Source organism: Manis pentadactyla, chromosome 19 (genome assembly GCF_030020395.1).
Source record: "Manis pentadactyla isolate mManPen7 chromosome 19, mManPen7.hap1, whole genome shotgun sequence".
In the NCBI taxonomy this organism is placed as follows: Eukaryota; Metazoa; Chordata; class Mammalia; order Pholidota; family Manidae; genus Manis; species Manis pentadactyla.
Window position 1 is genome coordinate 7309270 of NC_080037.1, and position 27447 is coordinate 7336716.

Sequence of the window (27447 nt, forward strand, 5' to 3'; positions counted from 1 at the left end):
GCTAAATCTAGTTAACTTTCCACACAGGAAAGTTCACATTTGCCTGTTTGTTTTTAACCTGAGAAGGCTGTCTATGAGCTACACATTTTTGCCCAAAGTCCCAGAGAAGTTTGGGTCCAGTTAGAACTGAAAGAAAAGGGCCCCATCTCCTGCTTACGATCCTGGTGCTCGATTACAAGCACAATGCCAAATGAACATTTTCATTTTAACTAAATGACTATTGCTATAATAGTCTTTTGTGAAGTGCTTGAAGGATTAGCTAGATAATGGGAGAAATAAGAAGATACTTAGAAATAAGAAATTATACTTCAGGAATTTTTCTTAAGGAAATGGGATGAGCTGTCACTATTGACTGAAACCATGATCTACCCAGAAAGTAGTCTTTCCTTCCTCCTCATTCTTACAAACACCCACCCAGGGTATGGTTAAACTGAGTCCTCAGGTTCCTCCTTTTCCCTCTCAGAATCAGTGTTCAAAATAAGCAATTACCCGTTTCATTCACCAGGACGAACAGCGGAGCAATGATGAGCTCGCACTGTCCCCTACTGGCCACTCACTCTCTATCAAGGAGTGTATATTCACTCCTTCCCCTGCTCCCACTCCTGCGGAAAAAAAAAAACAGAATGCCCCCACAAAAGTCAAATGTCTTTATTTTATATAAAAAAAATTTTGTACAGTTTTAGTTCCTATGTTTAAGAAAAAAAATCCCTAAAGTTGCCATAATGTTTAGATCCACTGCAAACTGTAAAAACAAGCTTTTTATATATTAAAAAAAAATTTACATTTTACAATTTTCTACATGCATGCACAAGGTCTCTGTAACCCAAAAAAAGAAAAAGAAAAGGAAAGAAAGAAAAGAAAAATCTAGATCCAACAGCTGGAAATTCTACATTTACAATCTCACATGGAAGGGAACGCAAAAAGCCCCCTGCCTGCCTTTCTCGTACAGAACAAATCACAACAATCACACACCAGGACTGAATCCATCAGCAGATGCTACCCCGTGGGGAGGGCAGAGGAAAGAGAAGACAGACTGACAGACACCACAGAGGGGCGAGGGAGCTCACCTGGGCCCAACAGAGAAAGGGAGATGCACGAACTCTGGGAAATGGACGTTTCAGACAAGAAGGCTCCAGGAATCCCACTATCTCATCTGGGTATTTTACCAGGGTTTGCAACAGGAGTACTGAGGTGGGGATGGGGAAGTGAAAAATTAAGGGCTGAAAGGGAAGGGAGTGGAGAAAAAAAAAATGAGGGACTACAAGGAAATAAACAAGACTAAACAGCACAAAGAGCAGTGGAGGAGCCAGGGATCAATGGGGACAACGGCAGAGTGGCAAGGTAGGTGAAAGACTGAGGCACAGCACCCTGGTGTGGAGGCAAGGAGGACAGGCATCCCTAGGTGACAAAAAGGAAGGCCGAGTAGGGATGGTGGGGATGAGCTAGGATGCCATGTAGTCGCAGAAAATGGAGCACTGGAGAGACCCAGTACCAGCATCCCCCCATGGTAACATGGGGGTGTGGGGGATGGAACAGGTGAGCACACCCCCACAAGGGAAGAGTGGGAAAATACAGTGTGTTATGGGACAGGCAAAGCGGGGGACACCGCTCAGAGGGACTGAGTCAGCTGCACACCCCACAGTAGTTCACGGCGCGAAGACAACTTCCCATACAGGAGAAGCAAAAGACGAACACAGCCACACATTTGACGATTCATCCTGACACTTAAAAAAATAATAATAATAATAATAATAATCAAAGAAGACAAAGATACCACAGTTCTGACACAAAGGACCAAAAACACTACCATTCTCAGTTGCAGCCCTTAGTGCTTAGAGAGCTGAGGGAAAAAATTATTGTTTTAGGAAAAAGGAATGAAAAAATCACAGTGATTAACAACATGGCAGGTTCTTAAAATAAACACTTCCCCGCCCCTAACCTAGGGCAGCAACCAAGATCCCAAATACTTGCCCTCTCCCTGCCCCACCTGGGTCCTCAAACCACATCCCACGCCTGCCCACGAAGGCAGGGACGCCAATCACCATCCAGGCCCGTTTTTCAGGATAGTGAGGTATTTAGCAATGCGACCCAGAAGCGACTCCTCTGAAACAAGGTCTTCGAAGAGAAGGAAAGGACCCCCAGGAGAGGACGTACTTCACTCAGGCCTATCCAAAAGCCCACAGCCCCAGTGCAAGGCTGACCTCCAGGCCCTAAGTCAGCCTCCAACCCACCCTGTGGAGACAAGGGAGGCATTGGCTGAAGAGCCCCTCCTAGTAAGTGGGGTGCAGGGAAGATGTGCTTTTTCAGAAAGGACAGCAGGAGAAACCCCAATCACTAGGCTCCATCATGCCTGGGCAGCCTCTCTGGTGAGAGATCAATGGGATCTTTTCCCAGGGGGCATCCCGCAAGGAAAGAACCAATGAGTTTTCCAGGAAAAAGATGGGCCTATAAAGGGCACTCACTGTAAGCTGTTTAGATAGGCCCAGGGGCAGGCTCCAGCCCAGACACAGGAACCTGCTCCACATGGGTCCTGGCTGGAGGTATGTGCGTATTTCCTAGTCCTATTCTCCTTGGCTAAAACTACATAATATAGAGGTGTCTGACTTAAAGTGTCAGATTTACACTGAAAATATGTATTAGAGGGCCAGTGAATTTTGCTCAAATTGAGACCTAAACTCTTGAGATTTCTGATTAGAGTGTAAAGATAATGAAAGCTCAGTGGGGTAAAGAGCTAAGTACCCACAAAAGGCAGCAATCCTGGCCTCCCACCCCCACACAGAGAGAGCCCAGAGCCCAGAGAACCAGGCAGGGAGAGAAAAGGAGGGGACCCTGGCCGGCCAAGGAAAAGAGACCCCTGAGGCAAAGATGTGGACTTAAGGCAGGGGAAGAAGGGGAGCTGCTGGCTCCCCACCAGAAAGAGATGAGACAACAGGTTTTTGTGGCTAACAGGAGACAGCAGGACTGGGTGTGGGTGGCGGGTGAAGGAAAGAAACGTGCTTGTCTTAAGATCACGGGGTGTGGATCAGGGTCTGCAAACCACTGCATCTGTATAGGAGCCTACACGCCATCCTCCAGTGGGAGGGGGAAACCTGCCCGCCAAGGCAGAGATGAAGGTGCCGCAGGTTCCGGGGGCCGGGGTCAGTGGTGCTTGCTGGGTTTCTCCACCCTTCCTCAGTGGATGCCCCGGGAAGACCCAGTGGAAGAAGGTGCTGCCCCAAAGCCCAGGAACAGTGGTCACAGAGGGTTTCCACCTCAGTTTGACATGGTCGCTTGAGACCACACACATCAAACAGGTGACTTCTGGGTAAAGGATGGGTTCTTCCCTTGCTCAGAGTATGTGGAGATGAGGGAGGGAGACTCTTAACAGCTGGAAGCCAATAACCCTGGCAGGGAGAGCCCTGACTGTGCGGCTGTGTGAGAGCGCGCAGGAGGACCCCCGCCCTGAGAACGCAGGGTCTGTGATGGGCAGGGTGAGCGGCGGGCTGAGCAGATGAACCTGCCGTCGGCAGGCTGCGGGCAGCTGCTGCCCTGGAGGATTCTGGCACGGTGGCTCTCTGGAGTCGTGTCTGTGTCCCCCAGAGACACCCTTTGGGGAGCCACTGAAGAGAACTGCTCTGAGCACCTGGGTTCTAGAGAGGGGCTCAGCAGGGCCCTGTGCCCTTTCAGAAGAGACTGTCATCCAGGAAAGGAGGGGGGAGAGGCACCGATTCCTGCAGCGCCTGGAGTGATACAAAACGGAGGGTGGGGGATGGAGGGGGCTCCCCAGGTACTGGCGACGGCAGGACGGTCTCTCCGAGTTCACACCAGGTAAGTGAGGAAGAGGAGAGGAGACTGGAAAGGGAGAGTGAGTTAATTCAAGTAAAAATAAACAGCAAGAGGAGGAAGGGCAGCAGGACCGTGCACAGGCCTGAGAGCCAGGCCACCCCTCCGCCCTCAGGGGCCCCGCCGTCCTGCTCCCCTGCCGCCACACAATCACACCGAGGTCTCAGACTGCAGCCTCATGACAAACTTGTGTGACTTGGGATCCACAAATTCCTCGGAGAGTTTGAAGAATGGGACCTTCTTGGTGCTGACCACCAGGCTGAAGTCCTGGCGTTTTAAGAGGAAAACGATGCCATCCTTGAGCCCATTGGTCACCGGCTCCTCGCTCACCAGTGTCCACTGCTTGGCCAGCCAGCGCTCCTTGTGGTACTGGATAGTGGGTCCAGCCGCCAGGTACCGCTCCAGGAAGGCCTGCGGAGGGGAGAAGGGGCTGCATGGGAAGCTCCCCCACCCACCACTATCCTTCATCCCCTGGGGCACAGCTACCAAAGATGACCAGGACATGCCCAGCTCACTCGCTGCACACGATCTTAGAATGTTAGAGTGGGAAGGGGCCTGAAATAATCTGCTTCAGACGTTTGTTTTATAAATAAGGAAATGGGAGACACAGAGGTGAGGCGGCTCAGCAGGGTCAGGACTGGGATTTGGCTCAGGTCTTCTCAGCCCTCACCCTCTGCTCTTCCCCCTGCACCAGCTACGACCCAGCAGTGCCTCCCGCACTCTCCCTTCCCCTCCATTCAGCATGTTGTTATCACCAAGCAGGGCTGTGCCAGAAGAAAGCTAGAGGTGTCGGCCATTCACAAAGGATGGCTCAGAGGATGCGGTTCTAAAAAGTTGGCAACAGAGCTGAGGGGCAGGTAATGGCTCTGAAAGAGCACAGAGCAAAGAATACCTAGGGGAGTGGAAGTGGGTAAAGGTGGGGTTTGGAATCTGGAAATTCCAGAGCCCCTCCAGAGATGACCACCAGGTCTCAGCCATTCCCCAAACAGCTCCCCTTCTCCTTGCCACCTATGGGCATGCAGAGATGGGGTGGATGGGATGGGGGTGAGAGAAGAGACCAGAGGAGGAGATGGAGATGAGAGAGACAGGGATGGATACAGAGTGTGGAAAGAAGTGACAGGGCCTGGAGAAGGGAAGGGGGAGAGGAAGGGTGCTGGGAGCAGGGCGGCCTACCTTGGGTGTCATGTCGTGCGTGATGCAGAATTCAAGGTGCTGCAGGATGCTCTCCATGGTGTGGTAAGGCTGCTGCTTAGTGGTCCGAAGGTACTTCTGCATGGCACGGGCCATGGACGCGAAAATGGCCTGGGCTGCTTCCCGGGGGTCCATCACCTCCCTGGGATTCTTCTGCTCCTCTTCCTGTAGCCGCTTAATGTGAGTGAAGGCCTCCTCCACCGCGACCACAAGCCTGGGGGACAGGAGGGGTCTGGACCAGACGCCCACGTCTCATCTTTCCCTCAGCTCAATTCTCCAGCAGCCTGAGCAAGGCCAGGCCTCTGTGCTGTCCCTGCAGTACCACACACCCATCTGGGGCCTGGCTTTCGGGGCTGTATCTGCATGTGTGCATGTGTGAGGGTGTGCATGCTTGTGCATGGATGCAGTTACGGGGGAAGGGGAAACAGCTACAGAGCTTGGTGAGCCCAGTCCAGGGATTCTTAAGAGGACCATTTAGTGTCAAACCCAGAAAGACAATTCGGATCTGTGCTATCGGGAAGACCAGCACTGCATCAAAGCCTAGGAAAAGCATCCTTAAGTAAGACCTCCCAAATCACACTCCAGCAGGTGAAAAATCAATAGATAAAACTACATCAAAAGGGCAGATGTCTGTTCAACCACAACAGTACGGACAACATTAACATCAAGGGAAGGGAGGACAGGCAAAAATTTGCTGCAAATCAAAAAGAAAAAGGCAAGAACAGTATAGAAAAACTGGCAAAGAGATGAGCAAACAACTTGCAAGAGGCCAGAAAGCCTGCTGCAAAATATACATAGTAGTTGCTTGCTAGCAATGAGAGAATTAACATTTGGTAAGATACTACTTATGTGCTGGCAAAACTGGACAGCTACATGTAAGAGAATGAAACTGGATCACTGTCTAACCCCATACACAAAAAGTAAATTCAAAATGGATCAAAGACCAAAGGGAAAGGGACTGGACAGGAGGGGTTGGAAGGGAGGGATAAGGGCAGGGAAAAAGAAAGGGGGCCTTACGATTAGCATGTATAATGTGTGGGGGGCATAGGGAGGGATGTGCAACACAGAGAAGACAAGTAGTCAGTCTACACCATCTTACTATGCTGATGGACAGTAACTGTAATGGGGTTTGTGGGGAGGGACTTGGGTGAAGGGGAGAGTCTAGTAACCATAATGTTCTTCATGTAATTGTAGATCAATGATAAAATGAATTTTTTAAATTAATTAATTAATTAATTAAAAAAAAAATACTACTTATCCAGAATTCCAGTACTGGCTGGGATGTTGGGAGAACTCTATGAACCACTGTGCAGCAATAAGATGCAACACAGTGGAGGTATAGACAACACTGTGCATTTCAAAAACATAACGTTAGGGGAAGCAGGAGAAAAGAAGTCAATCTGCATTAAAAGCATAAACACATGCAAACCAACACCAGTTATTTAGAAACCCAGGAACCTGGAAACTTCAAGTATCTTAGGAAGAGATTAGATTCTGGGCTAAGGAAGCATGTGGATCTGTGTATATCTGCAGTTTCTCTGTTTATTCTTTTGCTTCCCCTGAGTGTCTTTGGGAAGCTCCTTTTGAAAAGATTCTATTGTCTCAGGTGAACCAAGGGAAAAGGTTTTCTTCTGTTTACCAGCACTGTAACAGGGGAAGGAAAAGTTCCCAGATGGGCCGAGAGTGACGGTGGCAGCACAGGAGATCCAAAGACCCTAATCTGGGCAGAGGTAAAGGGGGCAGGGGACTGCTCCGGTTTCCTTCCCCTGAGGGCCGTTTCTGACACAAGTGGAGACACGCTGGTATGCCACAGAAATGGGGTTTGTGATCTGCGAGCTGCAGCAAGGGACAGCAGCCTCCTGTGAGAAGAGGAAGAGGCTGCCCTCCTTCCTGGAAGCATGGAAATCGAGTAGGAGGAGGGGTGAAGGCCCCTTCCCTGTGGAAATCTGAACAGCCCATTTTGGGACCTGGCAGCAGAAAGCACCAAAAGAGATTCCTCAGGCAAGCCTTAAGTCCACATAATAACGTGAAAAGGGGGGAAAGGGAGGCATGAGGAAAGCAATTAAGAATTTACCAAGATATGGGAACTAGAAACCTCATCTTTTGCATGTAAAAACGTGCCATCTGCTGAATAAGTCTCAAGATCTGCTGCGGGGACATCCACCTCCAGGATTCAATAACTATTCAATAATCTCAGTACATGTCACAGCTATGACTAAAATGTCAAGCCAGGTGAACTTAAGGAGATGATCCTGGTGGGCCTGATCTCACATGAGGCCTTTAAAAGCAGCGTTTTCTCTTGGCAGGTGCAGAAGTCACAGAGCCCCATTCCTGCCGGCCTTGAGGGAAAGCGAACTGCCCATGCGTTCAGGCGACAAGGGTCTGGCTCGCCACCGACCAGTGGGCTTGGACGAGGACCCAGGCTCAGGGAACAGTCACGCTGATTTCAGCCTGAGACCCAAGTAGAGGGTCCAGCGGGCCTGCGCCTGACCCACGGGGCCGTGGGATAAAAGCTTCACAGCGCCGAGCTGATGGCAGGTTGTCAGTGCGGCGAAGGAGAGGCCGTCCAGGCCGCCCGCAGCCACCCGCCCTTGGCCGCCCCGGTCCCCCTCCTGCGCGTGCAGCGCCGCCGGCCCCCGGACCCACCTGGCCCTCCGCTTGCGCACCCGCCGCTCGTGCTCCGCCTCCTCGTAGTAGTACTCGTTGTGCCCGTTGTCCCGCCGCCGCGCCGCAGCTGCGATCACCGCCCGGGACTGGCCCGCGGAGTTATTGGTGCTGTTTTCTGCGCGGGAGCAGAAAGGAGACTGGTGATCACCTCGGGGCGCGGCCTCGCTTCCCACTCTGGGAACCCGGAGCCAGCAACCGGGCGCGTCCCGAGGAGGCTGCGCCCACCCGCCGCCAGACCCCGTTCCCACCCTCCAGGCCGCGCCTGGGAGAGGCCGGCAGCAGAGCACGCGAGGGCGCCGAAGGGCGGGTCCCGCACGCCCTTCTCGGGTGCAGGAGGTTCTTGGGCTCAGAGAGCTGAGGGCTTAGGAATGGGGCTGATGAGCCGACGCGGAGGAGCCAGTGAGGGACACACCATAGCATAAGGGGGCAGCAAGTCGAATCTGCAGCTAAGACCAGCCACCTGGAGCCAAGGGAAATGACAGAACAGAAGGGGCTGGGACATGGGCCAGGAGAGGAGAAAGCAAGGGAAGAAGGGTGAGACGGGGAGGAGGGGACTTGGAAGTCCTGCTTGGAAAGAGACCAGGAGGGTGGAGGAGCAGGGCCGCTCACCCTCTCCGAGGGAATACACCTTGAAGCCAGACACTTTCTTGGCCAGGACGGACTTGGGCAGGTTGAGGAGGGCAGGGTTGTAGACAGGGAAGTCATGGTAATACTTCTCCAGGATCCACACGGCCACGCGCTGAATGCTGTGGGGGAGATGGCAGGAGGGGTAGGGAGAAGGGGCAGACAAGGGGCGCAGGGGAAGGGACACATCAGGGCAGGCTGGCAGGGCAGGACAGGACACAGGACAGGGACAAGCTGCTTCCAAGAAGCCTGGCTCAGGGCCTGAGGCCTACTTACCAGGCTCCCAAGCCTTCCCCAGGGATGGGCCTGCTAGTCCTTCCCTGCTGTGCTGAAGCCCAGGGAAGAAAGGGCATTGGGCCTGGGTCGCGGCCAAAGGTCACCTTATCCCCTGCAAGATTTCCCCAAGATTCCCTATGGAACCAGGGGGTGCTACTGGTACTCTGAATGGCTGGGGGCAACCTGCCCAAAAGTTTAGGGGGGCTGAAGAACTCCCCCAGTATTGTTTCCTCTGGGGGGCCCTCCATGGCCAGCTCATCTCAGTGACTACTCAGTCATGAGTAGGCTCATGAGAGGATGTGCCCCCAAGAAAGAGCTAGAAAAGCGATTCCCAAAAGCCCCTGTTCATGGCCACACCTTTCTCCTCTTTGGTCTCCCCCTCCCTAGGGTCCCTGATCTCAAGTGTTCACCTGTTGGCTCCCAACTTTACTCCACCCCTTCTTGCCCCAGAACCCTGCACATGACCCTCCCAGCAAGCAGCAAATGCTGTTGAAAACCCACTAAGCATGAAGTAGTCTACTCCCTCCCAGGCAGCCCTCCCAGCCCATCACCTCCCGCCCCACAGGACCCTCGGCCTCCCCCGCACGCCCATTCCCGCCTGCTCCCTGGTGCCCTCACCTGAGATGGCCCACGTTGTAGAAGCGGCTGGCCCCGTCAGTGGAGCGCACGACCTTGAGTGTGAACTGTGGCTGCAGCTGGCGCAGCTCCAGCAGGACCACGGCCAGGTAGTGCACGAAGAGCAGAGCGTCCACCAGCGACACGGCGAACTGCACCACGCCCTGGTAGCTGCGCTCGCGGGCGTCCAGGATGCGCACCCCATAGAAGAGCCAGTAGGAGACGACGAGCAGGAAGACGAGCACCATGAGCAGGGCGCGCAGCACAAAGACGCGGGGCAGTGAGGCCTTGGGCCGGCGGAAGAACAGGGCCCAGCTGCCCAGCAGCAGGATGAGCAGCTTGAAGGCCACGGAGATGAAGAGGCCCTCGCAGGCCGTCCCACACGGCTCCAGCTCCTCCCGCCACAGCAGCGGGGGCAGCAGCAGGAAAGCCAGCGGCGTGAGGAAAGAGAGCAGTGCCAGCGTGGCCCCTGCCGCCACACCCAGGTGACGGGAGCAGTCCAGCGGGACACTGTCCTCCATGTCCTTGGCGATGCGCGTGAGGTCATCGTGGGAGATGCTGTGCTCCGAGGTGCCCGTCACCACCGTTGTGGTCTCCCCCCAGTTGTCATCCTACAGCGAGAGAGGCCACAGCAATGAGTGGGGAGAAGGGAAGGAGGAGGGGAGACTGGACAAGGGAAGGGAAGACAGGAAGGCACGGGAAAGAGAGAGGGTAATCAACAAATACGCAACCATCAAAATGGTCACTGAGCTCCGCCGCGGGTCTGAGCCTGGCCTCTGCAGGAATGGGCCCTCTGAGTGCTGGGCCCTCAGGGAGCTTCACGCCAGTGGGCGAGGGAGGAAAACACCTGATGTGCACAGATGGCCCTCAGGGTAGAGGGCACAGATAGAGGCTGAGGGAGCTGCCCAGCCGTGACTGGAATCTGAGGTCTGCTTTGCTAGGCAAAGCGATGCGCGTGAGGGCAGGTTTCCTGGGAACTCTGAGCTGACCCTTGCAGGAGGCAGGTGACATGAAGTTGGGCCAAATCAGAGGTTCCCAGCCCTAAATGCACACATTAGAATCACCTAGGGAACTTGGAAAATAACACCAATGCCCAGATCCCCTCCAAGAGGGTGTCAATCTTTTTTTTAAAAAGCTCCTCAGATGATTCTCAGGTTCATCCAAAATTGAGAATCATTGAACTGCATGATCTCTAAGGCCTGGCTACTCAAAATGTGACCTGTGGACCAGTAGTGTGGACATCACCTGGGAGCTTATGGAAATGTGGGATTCCAGGCCCACCTCACATTTACTAAACCAGAATCTGCATTTGAACAGATCCTCATGAATCACTCGAACGTTGAAACTGTCTCAGCGCTGCCCTTAATTCCTGCCAGCTTTCACAGCATTCCATGATTTCAGTAGGAGCTGGGGGTTCTGGGGGCACCCAGGGACTGAGGCACCCAGAGGATTGTGAGAGCAGGGGATCCACAAACAGGGCCAGGTGGAGCTGGAGCAGACCCCCTGCAGTGTCAGACTAAGCAGTAAGCACCTATCCTCCAGGCACTCCAAGGTTTCTCGAGAGCCACTCAAGGTTTCCAATTAAGGAGTGACCTGACCAAAACAGTGTGGTGAAGAGAAGAGGGCAGCAGAGGGAAGGGAGGGCAAGGAGGACTGATGAGTGCAGGGCGTAGGGGACATGGTGCAGACCTTGGGCCGCTCGGGGTCTCTGGTTGCCCAGCAGGCTCTGCTGGGCTCTCTGGCCATGCACAGCACAGGGGCTGCCTGTTCCTAGGGGCAAGGGTGTGGACAGGCTGCTCCCAGGTCCTCGGGTGCCCTCCTGAGTGTGCGCCACTCAAGCTGTGTCTCCCAGGCTGGAAATCATCCACGGAAAAGCCCCAAGACCACCAGTAGCCATCAGGGCCCACACCCTTCATTCCTTTTCAGCTTGGGGATCTGGAGCCACAGGCTGATACCCAGGGAATTTAGGCTACAGGACTGAGACTTGGGAGACCGCCTGGTAGGGTCACTGATTAGGGGTTGAGACATCTCCTCTCCCAAGGACGGGAGAAGGGTCTGATTCGAAGATAGAAAGTAGATGCTTTGACCACTTTCAGCTCAAGGAATTGGATCTACTCCTCAAGCCAGTTTGACCCCCAGACATACTGCCTACCCCATCCAAGGATGAAGGGCTTGTAACTCCTCCCCAACAAGTGAGCTGATCGTGTCTAAGGCTCACTTCAAGAACTCAGAAGTCAGGTGTCAGAAGTGGGAAAGAGGAAGAAAGAACGTTCCTTGGGTATCAATCTGCTCCCAAGACCCAGGAATGCCCAAGTCAGTTGCAGAGATCTTTGGTGTGGAGAAAGGAGGTAGGAGTCTCCAGCCCCCAAAGATGCTCCCAAGAGAAAGAACAGGAGGAATGAGACATGGGCAACCTCACAGTCATCTCCAACCTGGCCTCTGCCCCATTCTGGCACTGTGTTCGCCTGCTGACACCCCTACCAGGTGGGCACAGTGGGCCATAAAGGTCAGAGCAGGAGCAACCCACTTATCCCTGTCCCGAAGAACTCTTGTCACAGGTCCCCACAGTCCCCCCAGCCTCACACCTCCTTTCCCTGAGACCTAGGCGGTGCTATTCTGTAGGCTGACACCAGAGAGCGCTGGAGCGCCCACACTGTAAGGCTCAGGGAAAAGTCAGGGCTGCCCACACCCCGGGGCCACACCCAGCATTGCCCTCCTCCAGATTCCCAGCCACCTGACCCACTGGCACCGGCCCAGAGGAACCAGGCAATTCCCATTGCACAGGACAGGTCGCCCCCACCTCTCTGGATATAAGGAAGGAAGAGGCTGCTGTTCCCAAAGCGATTGCTACTGAAATGCCTGAATTCTACTCAAACAGGCTCCTACCTCGGGACCCTAGACGGAAGGAGGAGTGACACAAGGTGCCCTCCCTGTTCTGGGAGACAACGTTTCCAGGCCATTACCCTCTCTAATGGACCCCCAGCTTCTCCACGGATCAGTCTGGCAACACCTGGCCTGGACCTCATCCCCCTGACACTCACCCGCTCATCCCCTCGCGTGGACTCGTTGTCCAGCAGGGGCTCTCCCGGAGCCTGGATTGTCACTGACTTGTCCCCACGGCTCCCGTCCCGGCTCTTAGAGCGGTGTCGGTCCCGGCGGTCCCTGCAGCAGGAGGCCAAGGGAACAGGCACAGAAGGTCAAGGGGAGGACCTAGGTCTTCCAGGAGCCACCCCCGGCCATGCACATACCCACCTCTCAAATGCCCCTCCCTCAAAACCCAACACTCCCTCCGCCCCCTGTGTCACCCACAAGCTTGCCCACCTGTGCTTGCGGGAGCTGCGGGAGTGGCCCGACTTGTAGGAATAGCCCGAGTACTGGGACTCGGTGTCCATGGCGTCTGAACGCCGCGCCTTGTAGCGCTCCAGGGCCACAGGTGGGGGCCTTTTGGGGGGCCCCACAGCCACCTCCTTCAGCACCGGCTTCTTCAGGCCAAGGGGCACCTTCAGGAAATCAACCGTCACCCTGAGGGACTCTATTTTGCTGGACGGGTGGGCTTGGCTCAGAGAAAATCAAGCGACGCTCCTGAGGACAGGAAGCAGCTGGTTAGGGGTAGCTGGTGCTCCCTGTGGGGTCAGGGCAGAGAGCAAGACCATCGCCACACGGCAGCTGCAGGAAGCTCAGGTGAGCCTAGCTCCCGCCTGAGAACATCCCACCCAGGTTCCTGCTCTGTCCAATGGGCCCAGTTTCTCCTGCCCAGCCTCCTAGAAAGAGCAGCCGCAGACTGGGCCAAGGGCTCGGGGTGGAGGGACGATGGCCCGCAAAGGCCACCCAGAATGCCCCAACTCGAGACCCACTGGAGGGTAGATCCAGGACAATCCAGCCAGGAAAACGAAGGCTCAGAGAGGGCAGGTTCTGGCCAGGCCAACAGGCTGCACCAACAGGGACCTCAGAGAGCAGAAAGAAGCCGGCTGCTGTGCAGAGGCTACCCCAGGCCTCTCCTTCCCCCTCCACTCATCTTCCCCACGCCCCTCACAACTTCCAGTGTGCCCACTGGGAGCCACCTCTGACTTCTCTCGTCACCATCTCCCCAGCATCTACGTCCAACATACCCATAGTTACTGGCCAGGTCATACACACGTGCATGCACTGGGGGGGAGTATGGGATGGAAACTACAGATAATGTGATGGGGGGAGGGAGGAGAAGGCAAGGAGAAACCATTCTCCAAAAGCCTAATGGCCTGAAAGGGGCAAGGTCGTGAGTTTATCTGGCTGTTGGTGGGCTGAGGGGCAGCATCTTCTGCACCTTCTGATTCTGCAGAGGAGAAGGTCCTCACATTCTCCCCTCTTGCCCAGCTCTCACCCAAATCCTGCTCTTTCCTGAGCCCAGCGCCACCACCACCTATCACAGCACCCAATGTTGTATCTTTTCCTCTGACCCTGCACCCACTGAGCACCATCACTGTGCACTGAGCACTTGCTTCCTATCCTCCCTCAGGGTCACCAGCTCTTTCTCAGGCACCTTCCGTGGACCATGTACCTGCTGGGCCCTGGGTGTACAGAGGTAAACAGACCCTGAGTTTACAGGCTGGTGGGGCAGAAGGACACTAATCAAGTGAACAGTAGGAATGACTCATACTGAGGAAGAGGGAAGGGGAGCGCGAGAGACAACACGGGGAGTGGGGAATCCTCCACACTGGGAGAGTTCTAGAAAGATCCTCCGAGAACATGATACCCAAGCCTGAAGGAAGAGCAGGAGTTCACCAGGACAGCACAAGGAGCAGAGAACCATACATGGGAAGGCCACAGGCAGCAGAGAGCTCAGTGCATTTAAAGAACCAGAAGTGGCCAGTGGAGCCAGAGCTGAGGACATGAGGCTGAGTACGGACCTGAGGGCGAGGTCCCCACAAGACCCGGTGGGCCTGGTGAGGAGCTGGGGTTTTATACTAAGAACAGTGGGGAAGCCTGCGAAGGATTTTAGCCACGCACGTATACACGGACTGGAAAGGGGGGAAAGCAGACATAGGAAGATGAGTGAGGAGGCGACTGCAGCCGCGCAGGCATGGATGGGGCAGGGCGGCAGCGGAGGTGAGCGAGTCACATGCCAGGCGCAGGCCAGGGCAGGATGAGTAGGACCTGAGCGCCGGCTGATGGGAGAAGGTCCAGAGTCTCTGGTCTGAGCAAGGGACTAAGTGCTAGTGCAGTGAGGAGGTGGGGACGACCGGAGAGGAAGACCAAGAGGCAGGGGCCACGGGGCTCAGTTCAAGGCCAGGAGACGCGGTGGGGTGGGCAGCTGGTGTCAACGGAGCTGGACTCGGAGGCACCTGAGCCGGAGGTACTGACAGCGGGTGAGGCCCTGCGAACAGACGAGTCACCGCAGGAGAAGAGGAAATGCGAGGGCCCTGAGACCCCCAGCATGCAAGTGTGCCCAGAGGAAAAGCAGCAGACGATGGGGCTGGGAAGGTGAGGCCAGAGGAGCCGGAAGACCAGGAGCCCGGGCTCTCCGGGCAGCCAAGAACCGAAGAGAGTTCTGAGGTGGGAATAAAACCAACCAGGTCAAATACGCCGAGAAGTCAATTATGTGAAGAACTACAATTGCATCGCTTTGGGTAGCTGTTAACTTTCCTGCAACCACGCTGACCGACTCATCAGCAACTTGAGAAGAAGACACATGACTGACACATATTTGTGCCCACCGCCTCCTGTGGGCACACGGCAAGTAACGGATACCCCCCACTTCAGTGAGCCTGCCCCTTTGGCTCTCAGGGAAACTGCAGCCGCTGTAGGGAGATGAAACCCACGCTAGGTCCATTCATCCATCCCCCTGACAGAGCTGTGTGAAGGCAATCCATGGCCCAGGGATGTTTGTCAACATCCCCACATCACGGCAAGTGTGTGATAATGACACACTTGGGGGCCCCAGACTTAATACCTTAATAACCCAACCTTAAACCTTTCTAAAAGCCTTTGCCATAGACACGGCCCTTATTCATCACCAACTGCAAATCCCATGTTGGGCCCCTCTACCTCGTCTACTGAAAACCCATTCCTCTGGTTTAGTCCTCAATATTTAGGCAGCTCGCCTGCTCATCTGCTGTGGTTCAGCCTGTCCTTTCTAGCTCTCCTCCTAGAAACCAGATTTCATCAGCAGGATCAAAGAGAGCAAGTGGGTTACAGAACAAGCCGAGGGGAGAAGTGCAGGAGCAAAGGACTTCCCCCGAAGGGCGCCGAGAGAGACACACACAGAACCAGACTCCCCACCTCCTCAGCCTCACCCTGAACACATCTGCCAGAGCCTATGGCAGAAAGGGCATGGGACTTGCACCCCAGGCTCTGCATTCAAAACCTAACTTGCCCACTGACGAGCTGTGTGACCACGGGCAAGTTACTTAAGTTCTCTGTGCTTTGTAGCCTGGTGGGCTCATTGGCAAAATAGGGGAAATAATGATACATACTTTTTGAGGTTGCTGTGAGGATCCTGGGGGTGAAAAAAGTGCTTTAATAAACTGCTCAGCTAGTGATTAGTTAAGCAATTAATACACACCGGCTCCAGGTCACTCATACTTTTCCTCCGAGACCTGGGAAAGAGGTGGTATAAATAAATCCTGCTGTTTGGATGACTAAATAAAGAAGTCTCTCTCTCTCTCTCTCTCTCTCTGTCTCTCTCACACACACACACAAACCACACACATACCCTGATCAGAACCACCACTTCAAACACACCCAGGAGGGAAGCTGATGCCATTGTGTTTCCTCTGCAGATAAATTTCAAACCAGACAAAGGTGCCAGTCCCCTCCCAACCCTTTGTTCCAAGCTGTTCAGCCTAGAGCCCCTACATACCCCCCAGCTACTTATTAAAGACCCAACATAAACCCTGCCCACCGCCAGCCTGCTTCACCCACCCCTGCCAACCCAACTTGCAGATCCAGAAAACATCAAAACACATTCCTCCCTCCCCTACAAAACAGGAGGTTGGAAAACAAACCCCACGTCTGAGACGTTTGCCTGCTATGCCCTCAAGTACCCCATGTTGCTGATCCTAGCACTGGGGAGGCTGAGGGGAGGGATGGGAGGTGAGCACAGAGAAGGCAGAAGCATCCTTGGCTGAATCAGTCTCAAGAATCAGGGACTTGGAGGGTCTCCCGGGTGGGCCACGTTCCCAGGGAATAGAACGTGGGGGAGGGATCAGTGGATGAGATCAACAAGTGGAAATGTCAGAGGCATGACGGAACCAGGAGGGAAGTCCGGACACGGTGCAGGGCGGGGAGGGCCCAGTTTGGAGGCTGGGAGGCAGTAAAAGGGAATGTGCCCCATGGCTTTCACCTTGCCCCCACCTGCAAGACACACCAGCACCCTCACTCAGCCCCGTGCTCAAACCAACCATGGAGTATCTGGGGTTAAAAGGAGGCCAGAGAGGAGAGAGGGAGGGAAGAGAGAGCCCATCACAAAAAAGAGACCCTTCTCCCCTCCAAAGGCCTTTCAGAAATAAAATTAATGGAATGTGTCTCAGTATCATCCCAAGGGGATTGGGGGGAGGGTTGGGGGGAATGTGGGGGCTTTAGTCCTGGCTGCCCAGCTTCTCCCATATTGATCACCATGGCAACCAAAGCCCCCTGTTGCCTAGGTGATGGCAGCCAGGTCCTGGAACCCATACCCAGCATCCAAAGCGAGGGAGGTTACTGGGGGGGACGGGGGGAGGGACAGGGAGAAAGAATGGGGTTTCTCCTCTGGCGGCCCCAGCTTTTGTCTGAGCTCTGGGATCAGGTTTCTTCAGGAAACAATTGGAGGCCTCTGGAAAAAATACACTCAGAACCTGGCAACAGGCAGAAGAAACAAGGCCCTGGTAGGGGGTTGGCATTGGCCAAAATGCAGACCAATGCTGGACCCTTCCCCATTGCCCCACTTGGAGGAGCAGCATAAGTGGACAAGACCTTGGACGCAGACCGGGGTACTCCCATGTGGGGCACCTGATAAGGACCAATGACCAGCCGGCTGCAGCCGTAATCACCACCTCCTCCTCCCGCTGTTCCGGGCCCTGGGTGGAGGCAGGACAGAGATGAGGTTGGGGCTGGGGGACTGGGCTGGGGGACCGGGCTGGCGGGCTGGGGGATGGCACCGTGGGAGCCAGGGCCACTCAGCCAGAGAAGAAAAGGTGGGGATGGGACAGGATACAACATGCACTTAAAAAGCGTGCCTATTGCTCCTCATCTCTCCTGAGGGCAGAGCTGGAGGTACCAGACTCGTGGGGCAGCGGAAGGCACTTGGGTTGGACTTTAGACTGGACTTGCAGCTGGAGGGGGAAAGAGGACATCAGAGAGGTCAGGAAGCCAAACGTTCTCTTCCAATAGGGCCACTTTTTAAACAGATGGCCTTCCTCTCCATGGTCCAGGTGCAGGGGAATGGACATGACCACCTCTCCAGACCCCTCCTGCAGAGGAGTCTGTGGGCCCTTGCCCATTAAAGGTCCCTGATTCCTACACAAGAGCCTGGGTATTACTGCAAATGCCCTCTGCCTCCTGTTCCACTGCAACCCATCAGTAGGTGTGGACCTGTGGGCGCCCCCCAGCCCTGTGGCTCCCTAGCTTCACCTGCCACAGCCCCAATGTCCAAGGATATCAAAGTGGGTTCCACCCCACGTGCTGGAAGCCCACCTTCCTGGGAGCACCAGGAGTCCCACCTTCCAACCCAGTATCCAAAGAGCTACATGTCGGTCCAGATTCAGTGAAGTGCTCAATTCAGCCACCCTGTCAGACACCAGTGGGGGCGGGAGGTGTCGGTGTTGGGGGAGATGCAGGCACCAGCCATGGCTCGCATGGAGGACAGAAGGTGCCAGAACCTCTGTGCCCACACCATTCCCCTCCCCGCAAGGGGAAACAGTGAATGACCTGCCCAGTGCTCAGCAGGTTCCAGCGCTAAGCTGGAAGAGGCCATCGGGCCGCCCCAAGTTCCCCAGATAAAAAGGTGGGGCCCAGAAGAAGGTGGCTCGCCCGCGGACACAGCTGAGGCAGCCCATTTTGGCGTCTTGTTAGACAGACCTTAGCACTGCCCTGTGGCTCTGAGCTGTGCCCTCCCCACAGTGACACCAGCTCCCTCCAGGAGACTCCTTTGGGGTCCGGGAGAGCCGAGGCTCTGGGGGCAGGAGAGGGAAACGTGCTGGCCCCAGCTCTACCTCTTCTCACCAGTGATAAAGGCACAGAGACTCAAGGAGCATAAGCCCTGACATTCGAGACCCAAGGGCGCCTGCCCTTCGAAGGGAGGGTTTCTGCCCTGCCATCTGCCACCCCCGCCAGGATCTCGGGGGTCCCTGACCGTCTCATCCAGCCTTGGGCCATGCACAGGCCTCCCATCCCAGGAGGCCCAGGCTGGCGTTTGCCTACCATGAAAAGAACCAGGGCACAGAGGGCCACAGGCCCAGGCCCTACACCAAAGATGGGATGGAGATTTTGCTCCCCCTCATTCCTCCACCCTGAGAAGGGCCCCAGTGTCCTCAGGTGATAGTGCTTCCAGGAGGCCGGAGAGAACAGCTGGGTGTCAGCAGGCTGAGGGACAGGGAAGAGCGGACAGGGAGCCCAGGAGCTGCCACAGGTGCCCCGCCACCGCCCTGCTCACCAGCCGCCCTCCCAGGACGGCCCCAGACATGAGCTCACCATCCTGAGCCCTGGGGCAGGGGGCAGGATCCCTCTCCTCACTGGGCTGAGGTGCAGGGGAGGGGCCGTGCCCCCCAGGTGGCCCTGCTACCTGAGCGGCTGCCCCGGACCCCAGCGCCAAGAGCACCACAGGGAAGGGCCCAAGGACCCCCCCGGACACCTGAACTTCCATTCTAACCGAACTCCCATTTTAACCTGGGGCAGCCAGAGCCCCTCTCCACCTATTTCCTTGATTTCCCTCTAAGGTAGCAGTGAGGCTGGGTACCCTCCCAACTCACAGACACACTTAAACACACACACATCCCACCCACACACATAGTCCCCCTCTGAGACCTGGAATGGCTCCTGCCTGCCCCACCCAGCTCCACCCACCCTGGCCAGGCAGGTTCTGTAGAGACCTGCTCTGCCTTCTCTCAGGCACCCCCACCCCTGCCCAGCTCTCAGAAAAAACCTTCCCCCCACACACCACACACAAGGACACGCATGTGGGCACACACACACACATACCCACACACCACAGCACCTCAGCCCTCAGCCTCCCCCAGACCCATTCCCAGTCAGTCTAGAAGGGCACGCTGGGTGGGGTGGGGGTGGGGGGGCGCGCAGTAGAAAGGGTGAGTAATCCCTCTGGCATCTGTCCCAGGTGGAGGCCGGAGGGGAGACAGGATGCTGGCTGGTGAGAAGGTAACCAGGGCTTCTAGGTGCCTGGATGTTGTTCAGTTTCCACCAATGGGCAGGCCCCACGATTCCCTGCCACCGGGCTCTGGGCTTCCTCCTCCCCCACTGAGGCAAAGGACAGGCCCCTACCTGCCCTCCAGGTGGAAGGCTGGAGGAGCCAACCAGAACCGGCACCCCCAGTTGTCCCCAGGGACAGAAGGTGGACAATGGTGGTTGAGCAAGCTGTGCTGACCCACAGGCCACCTTCCTGTGCGTGCCACACGCCCACCACCCACCAGCCCCCACCAAAAAAACAAAATTCCTCCCTCTCATTCGTAGTCTGCTATCCTAGGTAGGCCCCAACTGTCTCTGACCCCAGGAGCCCTTCGAGGCCTGCTCATCCAGCCCGTGCTGGGAGTAGAAGATGGAGCAGCTCCTTGGAAGGGGGTGTCAGCAAACCTAGGCTTGCACATGGATGCAGAGAGCTGTGATGTGGGGAAAGTGCCAGCGAAGGCTGGCTTACCTGGGAAAGCAGCAGGGTAAGCCTACAGGTGCGAGACGCAGGGGCACCAGGTCTGGGCTTCTGAACATTCTGGAAACCTTCTCCTCGTGCCTCAGCCTAGGGCCTCGGATCTGGCCAATGAGCCGGCCTCTCACAGGAAAACTGGGCCAGCTGAGAAGCCAAAGGAAGAACTACCTCCATCCTCTCGACAAATCCACCACCTGAGGCTGGCACTCTTTCTCAGGGGTCTCAACATCCGCCACCCCCCCCACCTGACACCCCACTCCCAGAGTAAAACACGTGACAAAAAGTCTTTCTGTTCACACTCAGCTGTTTTTTTAGTCTCTGCCTTCACACCTTGAGCTCAGCACATAGTCCTGACCAACCCCCATGTACCCTAAAAGCCAGAGCCCCCCTTTACAGACTTACCTACAAGCACACATTCTCTTTGGGCCAGGGCTGGGGAGCTCTCTGGGAAAACCAGGGGTCTAAGGCATGGTATTAGGGGGTTGCTGGAAAGCTCTATGGACAATGAGTGCCAGGCACCTCCTAATCAAAAACATGACCCCATGGGCTATGGCGCTCAGAGTCCCCACGTGCCAAGCCACCCAGCAGAGAGGCAGCCCCATCCCACGCTTGTGGGAATGAGGGGGCCCCCTCCTTCTCTCCTCATGACCTGTGGACTCATGTCCACTTTCCAAGAGATAGGAAATTATTCAGGTTCAAGATTAAAGGCAATAAAGAACAAAATCAGACTAACTGGAATAAAAGTAGGAACAAGTGGGAAGAGCACTTTGGGAAATAGAAGAGCAATGAAGTCAGACTCAGCACCGCCTCTCGGAAGCCATGCGATCCTAAATGAGCCTCTCACCTTCTTTAAACCTGTTTTCCTACCTGTAAAATGGGGATAATAGTGCCTACTTCAGAAGGTTAAGAGCTTTCAATGAAATAACCTATATAGAATCACAGTCAGGCATGATAGATACTCAACAAAATGTTAGTTCCCACACCTTTTTCCTTAGAGCATGTACAGCTGAGCCACTCCACTTCCGGTTCCCACGGCCTCACTCTGGGAGACCCCAAGCCAAATAAGGGGGAATCTGCAGACTTACCTACAAGCACACATTCTCTTTGGGCCAGGGCTGGGGAGCTCTCTGGGAAAACCAGGGGTCTAAGGCATGGTGTTAGGGGGCTGCTGGAAAGCTCTATAGATAATGAGGGCCAGGCACCTCCTAATCAAAAACACGACCCCATGGGCTATGGCGCTCAGAGTCCCCACGTGCCAAGCTGCACAGCAGAGAGGCAGCCCTCTGGCTGCAGTGCTGGTTCCCCCTCAAGCTCTGACCACACCTAGGCACTGCCTGAAAGAACAGCCGAAGTGCCTCTTCCCACTCTCTGCCTCTTCCTCAGGGGCTCCTGGATCCCCCCGCCTCTCTCCTCTCCTCCCTCCTTCCACACGTGCAGTGAGGCAGGGGCTGGGCAGCAGTCACCTCCCGCTCTCCTGCAGGCACTAAGCCCGGCTGTGTGTGCAATGGCAGGGGGAGGGGCCTGCGGCCCAGCCAGCCCCCAGCTCCTTTCCCCCCTCCCCTCTCACTGCCCCACCCTGATTACCAGGATACCCTCAGCTCTGCTGATTCCGAGCCCCGCTTCTCCCACACCCCTTCCCAGCTGTCATGTCTGTAACTAGCAGCCTCACCAGAGGCATCAGGCAGGCACAGCAACACCGCATTTCCAAAGGGCCCCACCACACAAGGCCTCTGCTTCTAGTCTGCTCCAGGTGGAGAAAGGGGCGGGAAGATTCTTCTGGACCCACCTCATTTCTCTCCAGACCACAAGAGAGCAGGTGACAGAGGGCTGCCCAAGTCAGATCACCAGGAGACAGGATGGAGAAGGCTCCTGGGGTTGTGGGATGAGTATGTTTATTCCCGGTCCTTTTTATCACCTCCGCTACCAAAGCCTCCCCATGACCAGGGTTACCCACCTGGAGAGGGTAAGAGGAGAAAGTTCAGGTTAATCCAGAGAGTGGGCAAGCTGATGCCCAGTAAAATGGGAAGATGGTTCCCCACAGTGATGAGCGTAGATGCACAGAGGAGGGAGCTGCCCAGGAAAGAGGTGAAAAGAGCAAAATTTTTAAAGTGCCACCTCCCACCCAGATCCTGAGAAGAGGCAATCATAGCCCACCCTCTCCCCGTCCCTAACCATCCCTACCAACCCCTCAGGGCTTCATTTTACAGGGAGGGAAACTGAGGCTAAACCCCACTTTATACTTCAAGATCCAATCACACCGAACTGCATTCGGCTCACCAACCCCACCACCACCTGGAACCTTCTAGCTCATGCTCAGCCTCGACCCGCAGCAAACAGCTGCAGTCCCTCCTCATCTGTCTAATTCATCTGTCAAATCCAGCTGAGGTCCATCCTCACATGGAATATGATTCGGCCAGGAAAAGGAATGAGGTTCTGATATATGCTACAACATGGAACCTTGAAAAGATTATGCTAAGTGGAGGAAGCCAGACAAAAAGGTCACATGACGCAGAATTCCATGGGTATGAAATAGCCTAAATCCATGGAGACACACAGATTGGTAGTTGCCAAGGGCAGGGATGGAAGGATTCAGGAATGGAGAGCAATTGCTTAATAGGTACAGGTCTCCCTTCCAGGTGGCGAAGATGTTTTTAGATAGAGCCCATGGTGGCAAGAACACCGAGAATGTACTAAATGTCACTATATACACTAATGTACTAAGTGCACTCAGTGTTCACTTAAGATGGTTAATTTTATGTTATGTAAATTTCACATCAAAAAAAAAAGCGAGCGAAGGGCACATCTCCAGGTACCTTCCCTGGCCCACCCCAGGGCCCAGCACTCTTGCTCTATGTTCCAGTGGCCCCCTGACCACACTTCCACAGAGCACTCGCTGGGCTACAGTGAATCGAAATGTTCATGCCTTTCTCCCCTACAAAAGCCTGACTCAGTCGCTCCTCTACCCCCTCACACAGTGCCTGACAGAGCAGGCAGCACCCATCGGGGTCTGCCAGAAGAGCAGAACCAGAGCCTGGCTCTGCTCCCCCACCCAGCACTCTCACCCTTAAAAGTCAGCAGTCAGAACCCCAACCATTCCAGCAAACGTTACCGAGGGCTTCCTGTGTGCCGGGCACCATGCGATGCGCTCTCTATTACTTCATTTAATCCTCATGAACTTACACAGGAGGGCCTATTCTTAACTCCATTTTACAGGTGAGGCTTCCAAAAGTTACCAATTCTGTCAGAGGTCTCAAAACAAGTCACAAAACCAGAATTTAAGAGGAAACTGAGACCCAGGGAAGGAGGCTGCTGGGGGACCCTGGGATTCCTTGAGGAAGGCCCTGTCTGGGGCTAACTAAGGATGGCGTCTAAAGACATGGAAGAGGCTGAGGAATGGCGTTTAAGAATTTGCCCAACGTCACACCACTATCTCCAGCCAACTCTGTCAGACTCTCCCTCTGGCCTCACAGTGCAGGGAACCGCTGAGAGAGGAACAAGCTAAGAAGACTGGAGGCCCTAAAATGCAGAGGGAACGGGGGAGGCCCCCATCTCGCCCCTCTTCTCCACAAAGGTTCTGTTAGCCAAGTCCACGCCCCCGCTAACTGGGAGAACCTCTTAGAAACCAGACAAGCAGATAAAGTCTGTCCCAGCCCAGGGCGAGGGAAGGAGGCCCTTCCTCAGACCTCAAGGAGCAGAAGGAACAGACGGGGGACACCAGAGAGGAAAAATTAGAGGGGGGAGAAGGCAAGAGCAAGACAATGGGAGAGAAGGGGCTGGGGTGGCCACTGGTTCCAGCCTGGAAGTGCTTGGAGAGACGGCACTGCCTACTGTCTGACCACAGCTCCTCCCCCTCGGAAGAGTGCCCCCACCAGGGTGATGCATCTGGCATGCCCAGAGGGTACTAGAGCAAACAAGGTGCCCCGAAGGCCAGAGCCCCCATCCTACATGCAGGTGCCCCCCTCTCCCTAGGGACCCTACCTTCAGATGGGCTCAGGTTTGGGGGAACCATGCATTATTTTTTTAATCCAGTGTTTTCCTACCCTGCCTTTATCCCTAGTCCCAACATTTTGTAACTCTCACTACTATCCCCAGGGCCTTAGGAAGGTGGGGAGCCCTGAGGACTAAGGAGGGAACATTCCAATGAACACTGCCCATTAGAGACTCAAACATTCCAATTCCAATTACTCAGAGACCCTAACGGGCATGTGCGATCACAGCCTCAGCTCCTAAAACTGGGGATCTCAGCCTAACCTCTGGAACCAAGAGGGAAATGGCTGAAAGGGTGAGATGGGTGCACAGCCCCTTCCCTTCACCCCAAAAGAGAAAGGACAAGAGAGAGGAGACTGAGAGGGAAAGGAGGCAGTTGCTGCTTCTCTGGGGAGAGATAGATCCACTTCCCACTGCGATCAAGACGATGGATATGGTCTGCGATGGGTGCCCGCCCCTTCCCCAACACAAGGACAGTGCCCTCTTGCAAGCTGGGTCCCTGTCCCTCAGCCTCAGCCCTGGCCCCAGACCACAGCTCCACCCCAATCACGCCTGTGAGAAAAGGCCAGCACGGGAGACACCACACAGACACACTTGGAGAAACTCTGGAAACAGCCCCACCGGCCTCCCCGGGGCTCCCGTGCCGCCTTCTCAGTCCCATGGACAGGGAACCTAAGTTGTTCCGGACCGGCTCTCTTTCCTCCCAGGATGCTCGTTCCTCCTGCCTCCATCCTGTACGTCCTGTACCAAATCCCAGGACTTCGCGAGATCCACAGGATCCTCCAGGCAGGCCGGAGCCTAGAGACAGGCCAAGTCAGCGGGTTCCGAAGCAGCAAACTCCACGGCTTTCAAGACAACTGTGACCTGCGGGGGCTGAACTTGGGCTGGAAAGCCAAGAATGTGTCCTCTCCACACACCCCAAACCCTGTGGAGGGGAGGAAGTCCCTCTTATTCTTCTCCCTGACTCCTCCAGTGCCACAGATTCCTCCAGGACTGCAACCAGGACCCCTGCTCTCTACTTCCCAAAACACACACCCTTCTCTAGGAAAAGCCACCTCCCCAAACAGGTACCTCTTCAGAGGGCCTACTCACTGCCACCCATAGGTGTCAGACACTGAAGGCACTCCCCTCGATCCCAGGGCAGGGCCGTCCAAGAAGCCTCAAAACCCCCCAGACAGCCCTCGCTTTGGGCTTCCTGCCAGGAACATCTGTCTGCAGAGGCAAGAGGTACTATACCCCAGCACATCAGAAACACAAACACCGCCTAAGCAGGGGGCACACTGGTCCCTGTCCCTCAATACAGGTCACATGCAGGAGAACAGATTCCCTCCCACCCCTTTCCAGTACGCAGGTGCACACACACCTATCCAGGTATGTCCCATTCTGCTCCTACACACCCACCTTCCTCTTTCCTATAAGGCCCTCCCCAGTTCCCACACACAGACACACACCCCTTCCCCAGAGTATGCACACAAATACATATCCAAACACACAGCAGATACCTGGTCAGCTGCTCCCTGGGTGCACACACACTGGGGCTCAGAAAAACACCTACACCTTCAAACCCAGGGGCCCACCTGCAGGATCCTGCAGCACATCAAGGCGCATATACAAAAACAAAGAATCAAGCACACTGATCCCCCACCAACCCTCTAAAGCTCACTAATGCAGCTCCTACAGCCCCCCAGATGGGTAAATACCAGTAGGGAGAGGGGATGCTGGCGCCTGTCCCCTGGGCCCAACACACACTGCGAGGGTCTTCTACCGCCAGCCCATCTTGAGCTGCCCACACACCCCCTCTACTCTCTGCGGCCGGCTCCCCAGACCCCGACCCTGAATGCATACCTACCCCCTCCCTCCCCACACTCCTGAGGGGTGTGTGCGCCCTAAGTACGCTCACCTTCCAAGACCTCCAGATTCCCATCTCTCCACCGCCTCTCCCCCCACCTCTAACACACGTTCCCAGGCTCCGGCTTCAACCGGCTCCCCTGGTATCATTAAGGGCCCTGCCCGAGCCCCAGGCCCAGGAAAGTCCCCGGCTCTCCAGGCCTGGGCTCCGCCCCCTCCCCAAAAGCACCTTCTCCCCAAAGTTGGGGGGCACTCTGCTGTGCAGTGGGGGAACCGACTGTAAAAGGGTTGCTCCGAGCCCCCCTTCGCCCATAAGCTATCCCGCTCGCTCGGGGGCCGGGCACCCCCTGGCCGTTTGCAAGATTTTCCTCCTTTTCTGCTTCTTTTTTTTCTTTCTTTTTTGTGCAAACTTTGCCCGCGCCCCCGCGCCCGGTACTCACCCGCCGCTGAGAACTGCCGGGTGGGCTCGGCGGGCGCCTAGCTCGGCCCGGCGCCTTTGTATCCGCAGCGCTCCGGGTCGCTCCGAACTCCGCGCTCCCGGCCGGGCAGCGCGGACGATGGCGGGTGTAGAGGGGGGCTGCTGAGCCTGGTCACCCCCTCTCCGTCCCAGACCGCTGCCTCTTCCCCCTCAAGGCCCCGGGGGCAGGGGGCCAGGGGGGAGTGGGGATCGCTCAGGCTTCCATGGCGGGACCAAGGATCAAGGAATCAGGGATCAGGAATCAGATCAGGAGCCGGCAGCAGAGCGGGGAGGGGGCGAGGGGGAGGGGATGAGAGCGGAGGGGTGCAGGGGGCGGGGGCGCGCGCGCTCCCGGGTGCCGCCTCCCGGCTGTTCCTGCAGCCGCCGCCCCTCCCGCCGCCGCGTCCATTGTCTGCGGCCCGGCTCTTCCAGAAGTCGCCGCTCCCCCAGCCCTTAGCCTCCAGAAGCCCGGCAGCCCTGCCGGATCCTGGGAATCAGCGGCGGGTCTGCGACCCCAGCCCTGAACGGTGGCATGGGGACCCCTCGATTCCTGGCCTTGCCCGCCCCTCACCCCCAGCCGGAGCTGTTTCCTTCGAGCCGCCTGGCGGAGACCGATTCCCTAGACCCCCGGGATGGCGGTGTTCAATTCTTTAGGGCCACAGACCTGGCTACACAAAATCAGTGGAATCTGAAAAGTGGAAAGATTGATGTTTTTCCCCCTAGGGTTGCGAGAAGGGAGAGTCATCCTTGATTTTAATTAGTGGAGAGAGACGCTCCCCTCTTCCCAGGCATACGGGGATTTCCCTGACACCAGCACCACCATATCCCCCCCGCTTACAAAAATAATTTAATTACCCAGTGTTCTAGCTGCGAGCGGCAGCCGCCCAGTCGGTCTGGGGCGCTCCCTCATTAACACTTCTTCCTCCCCTCTGGTTTGAGAGTTGGGATTAATTACAAAGGGAACCCTGCCCTGGGGGAGCAGGGGAGGGGGAGACGGCGAGGGCGTCGGGAAGGTGGATGGCTGGGAGAGGGGCCCTTCTCCCGGGAAACCTCCAAACGCATGGGCCAGTTGGGGCCCTAACCGCAAGCAGGCAGGACTCTTGGCCCCAAGGGCTTCAGATGCCCTGGA

The 27447-nt window shown here is 55.9% G+C and overlaps 1 protein-coding gene across 2 annotated transcripts; it reads right to left on the reverse strand.

Moving 5' to 3' along the window:
• Positions 1 to 603: 603 nt before the first annotated feature.
• On the reverse strand, positions 604 to 26632 carry VANGL2 (VANGL planar cell polarity protein 2). Of its 2 annotated transcripts, none has more exons than XM_036922736.2 (8): positions 26302 to 26632; positions 12517 to 12777; positions 12237 to 12357; positions 9199 to 9806; positions 8290 to 8426; positions 7660 to 7795; positions 4996 to 5227; positions 604 to 4233 (listed from the first exon to the last, which is right to left on the reverse strand). In XM_036922736.2, exons 2-8 carry the CDS (start codon positions 12585 to 12587, stop codon positions 3973 to 3975), a joined length of 1566 nt encoding a protein of 521 aa, XP_036778631.1. In that variant the 5' UTR covers positions 12588 to 12777; positions 26302 to 26632; the 3' UTR covers positions 604 to 3972. The 2 variants fall into 2 exon arrangements, with proteins under 2 accessions (XP_036778631.1, XP_057350974.1); XM_057494991.1 differs by lacking the exon at positions 26302 to 26632 and adding an exon at positions 21813 to 21951.
• Between the last annotated feature and the right edge of the window lie 815 nt (positions 26633 to 27447).

What these genes read in the sequence shown, in the direction of transcription:
- VANGL2 (XM_036922736.2), bottom strand. Translation starts at nt 12,587, where the DNA reads ATGGACACCGAGTCCCAGTACTCGGGCTATTCCTACAAGTCGGGCCAC. An exon ending in CGCAGCTCCCGCAAGCACAG is followed by an intron (nt 12,358 to 12,516) that starts GTGGGCAAGCTT and finishes CTCCTGCTGCAG; the next exon opens with GGACCGCCGGGACCGACACC. An exon ending in GGTGTATTCCCTCGGAGAGG is followed by an intron (nt 7,796 to 8,289) that starts GTGAGCGGCCCT and finishes GCTCCCGCGCAG; the next exon opens with AAAACAGCACCAATAACTCC.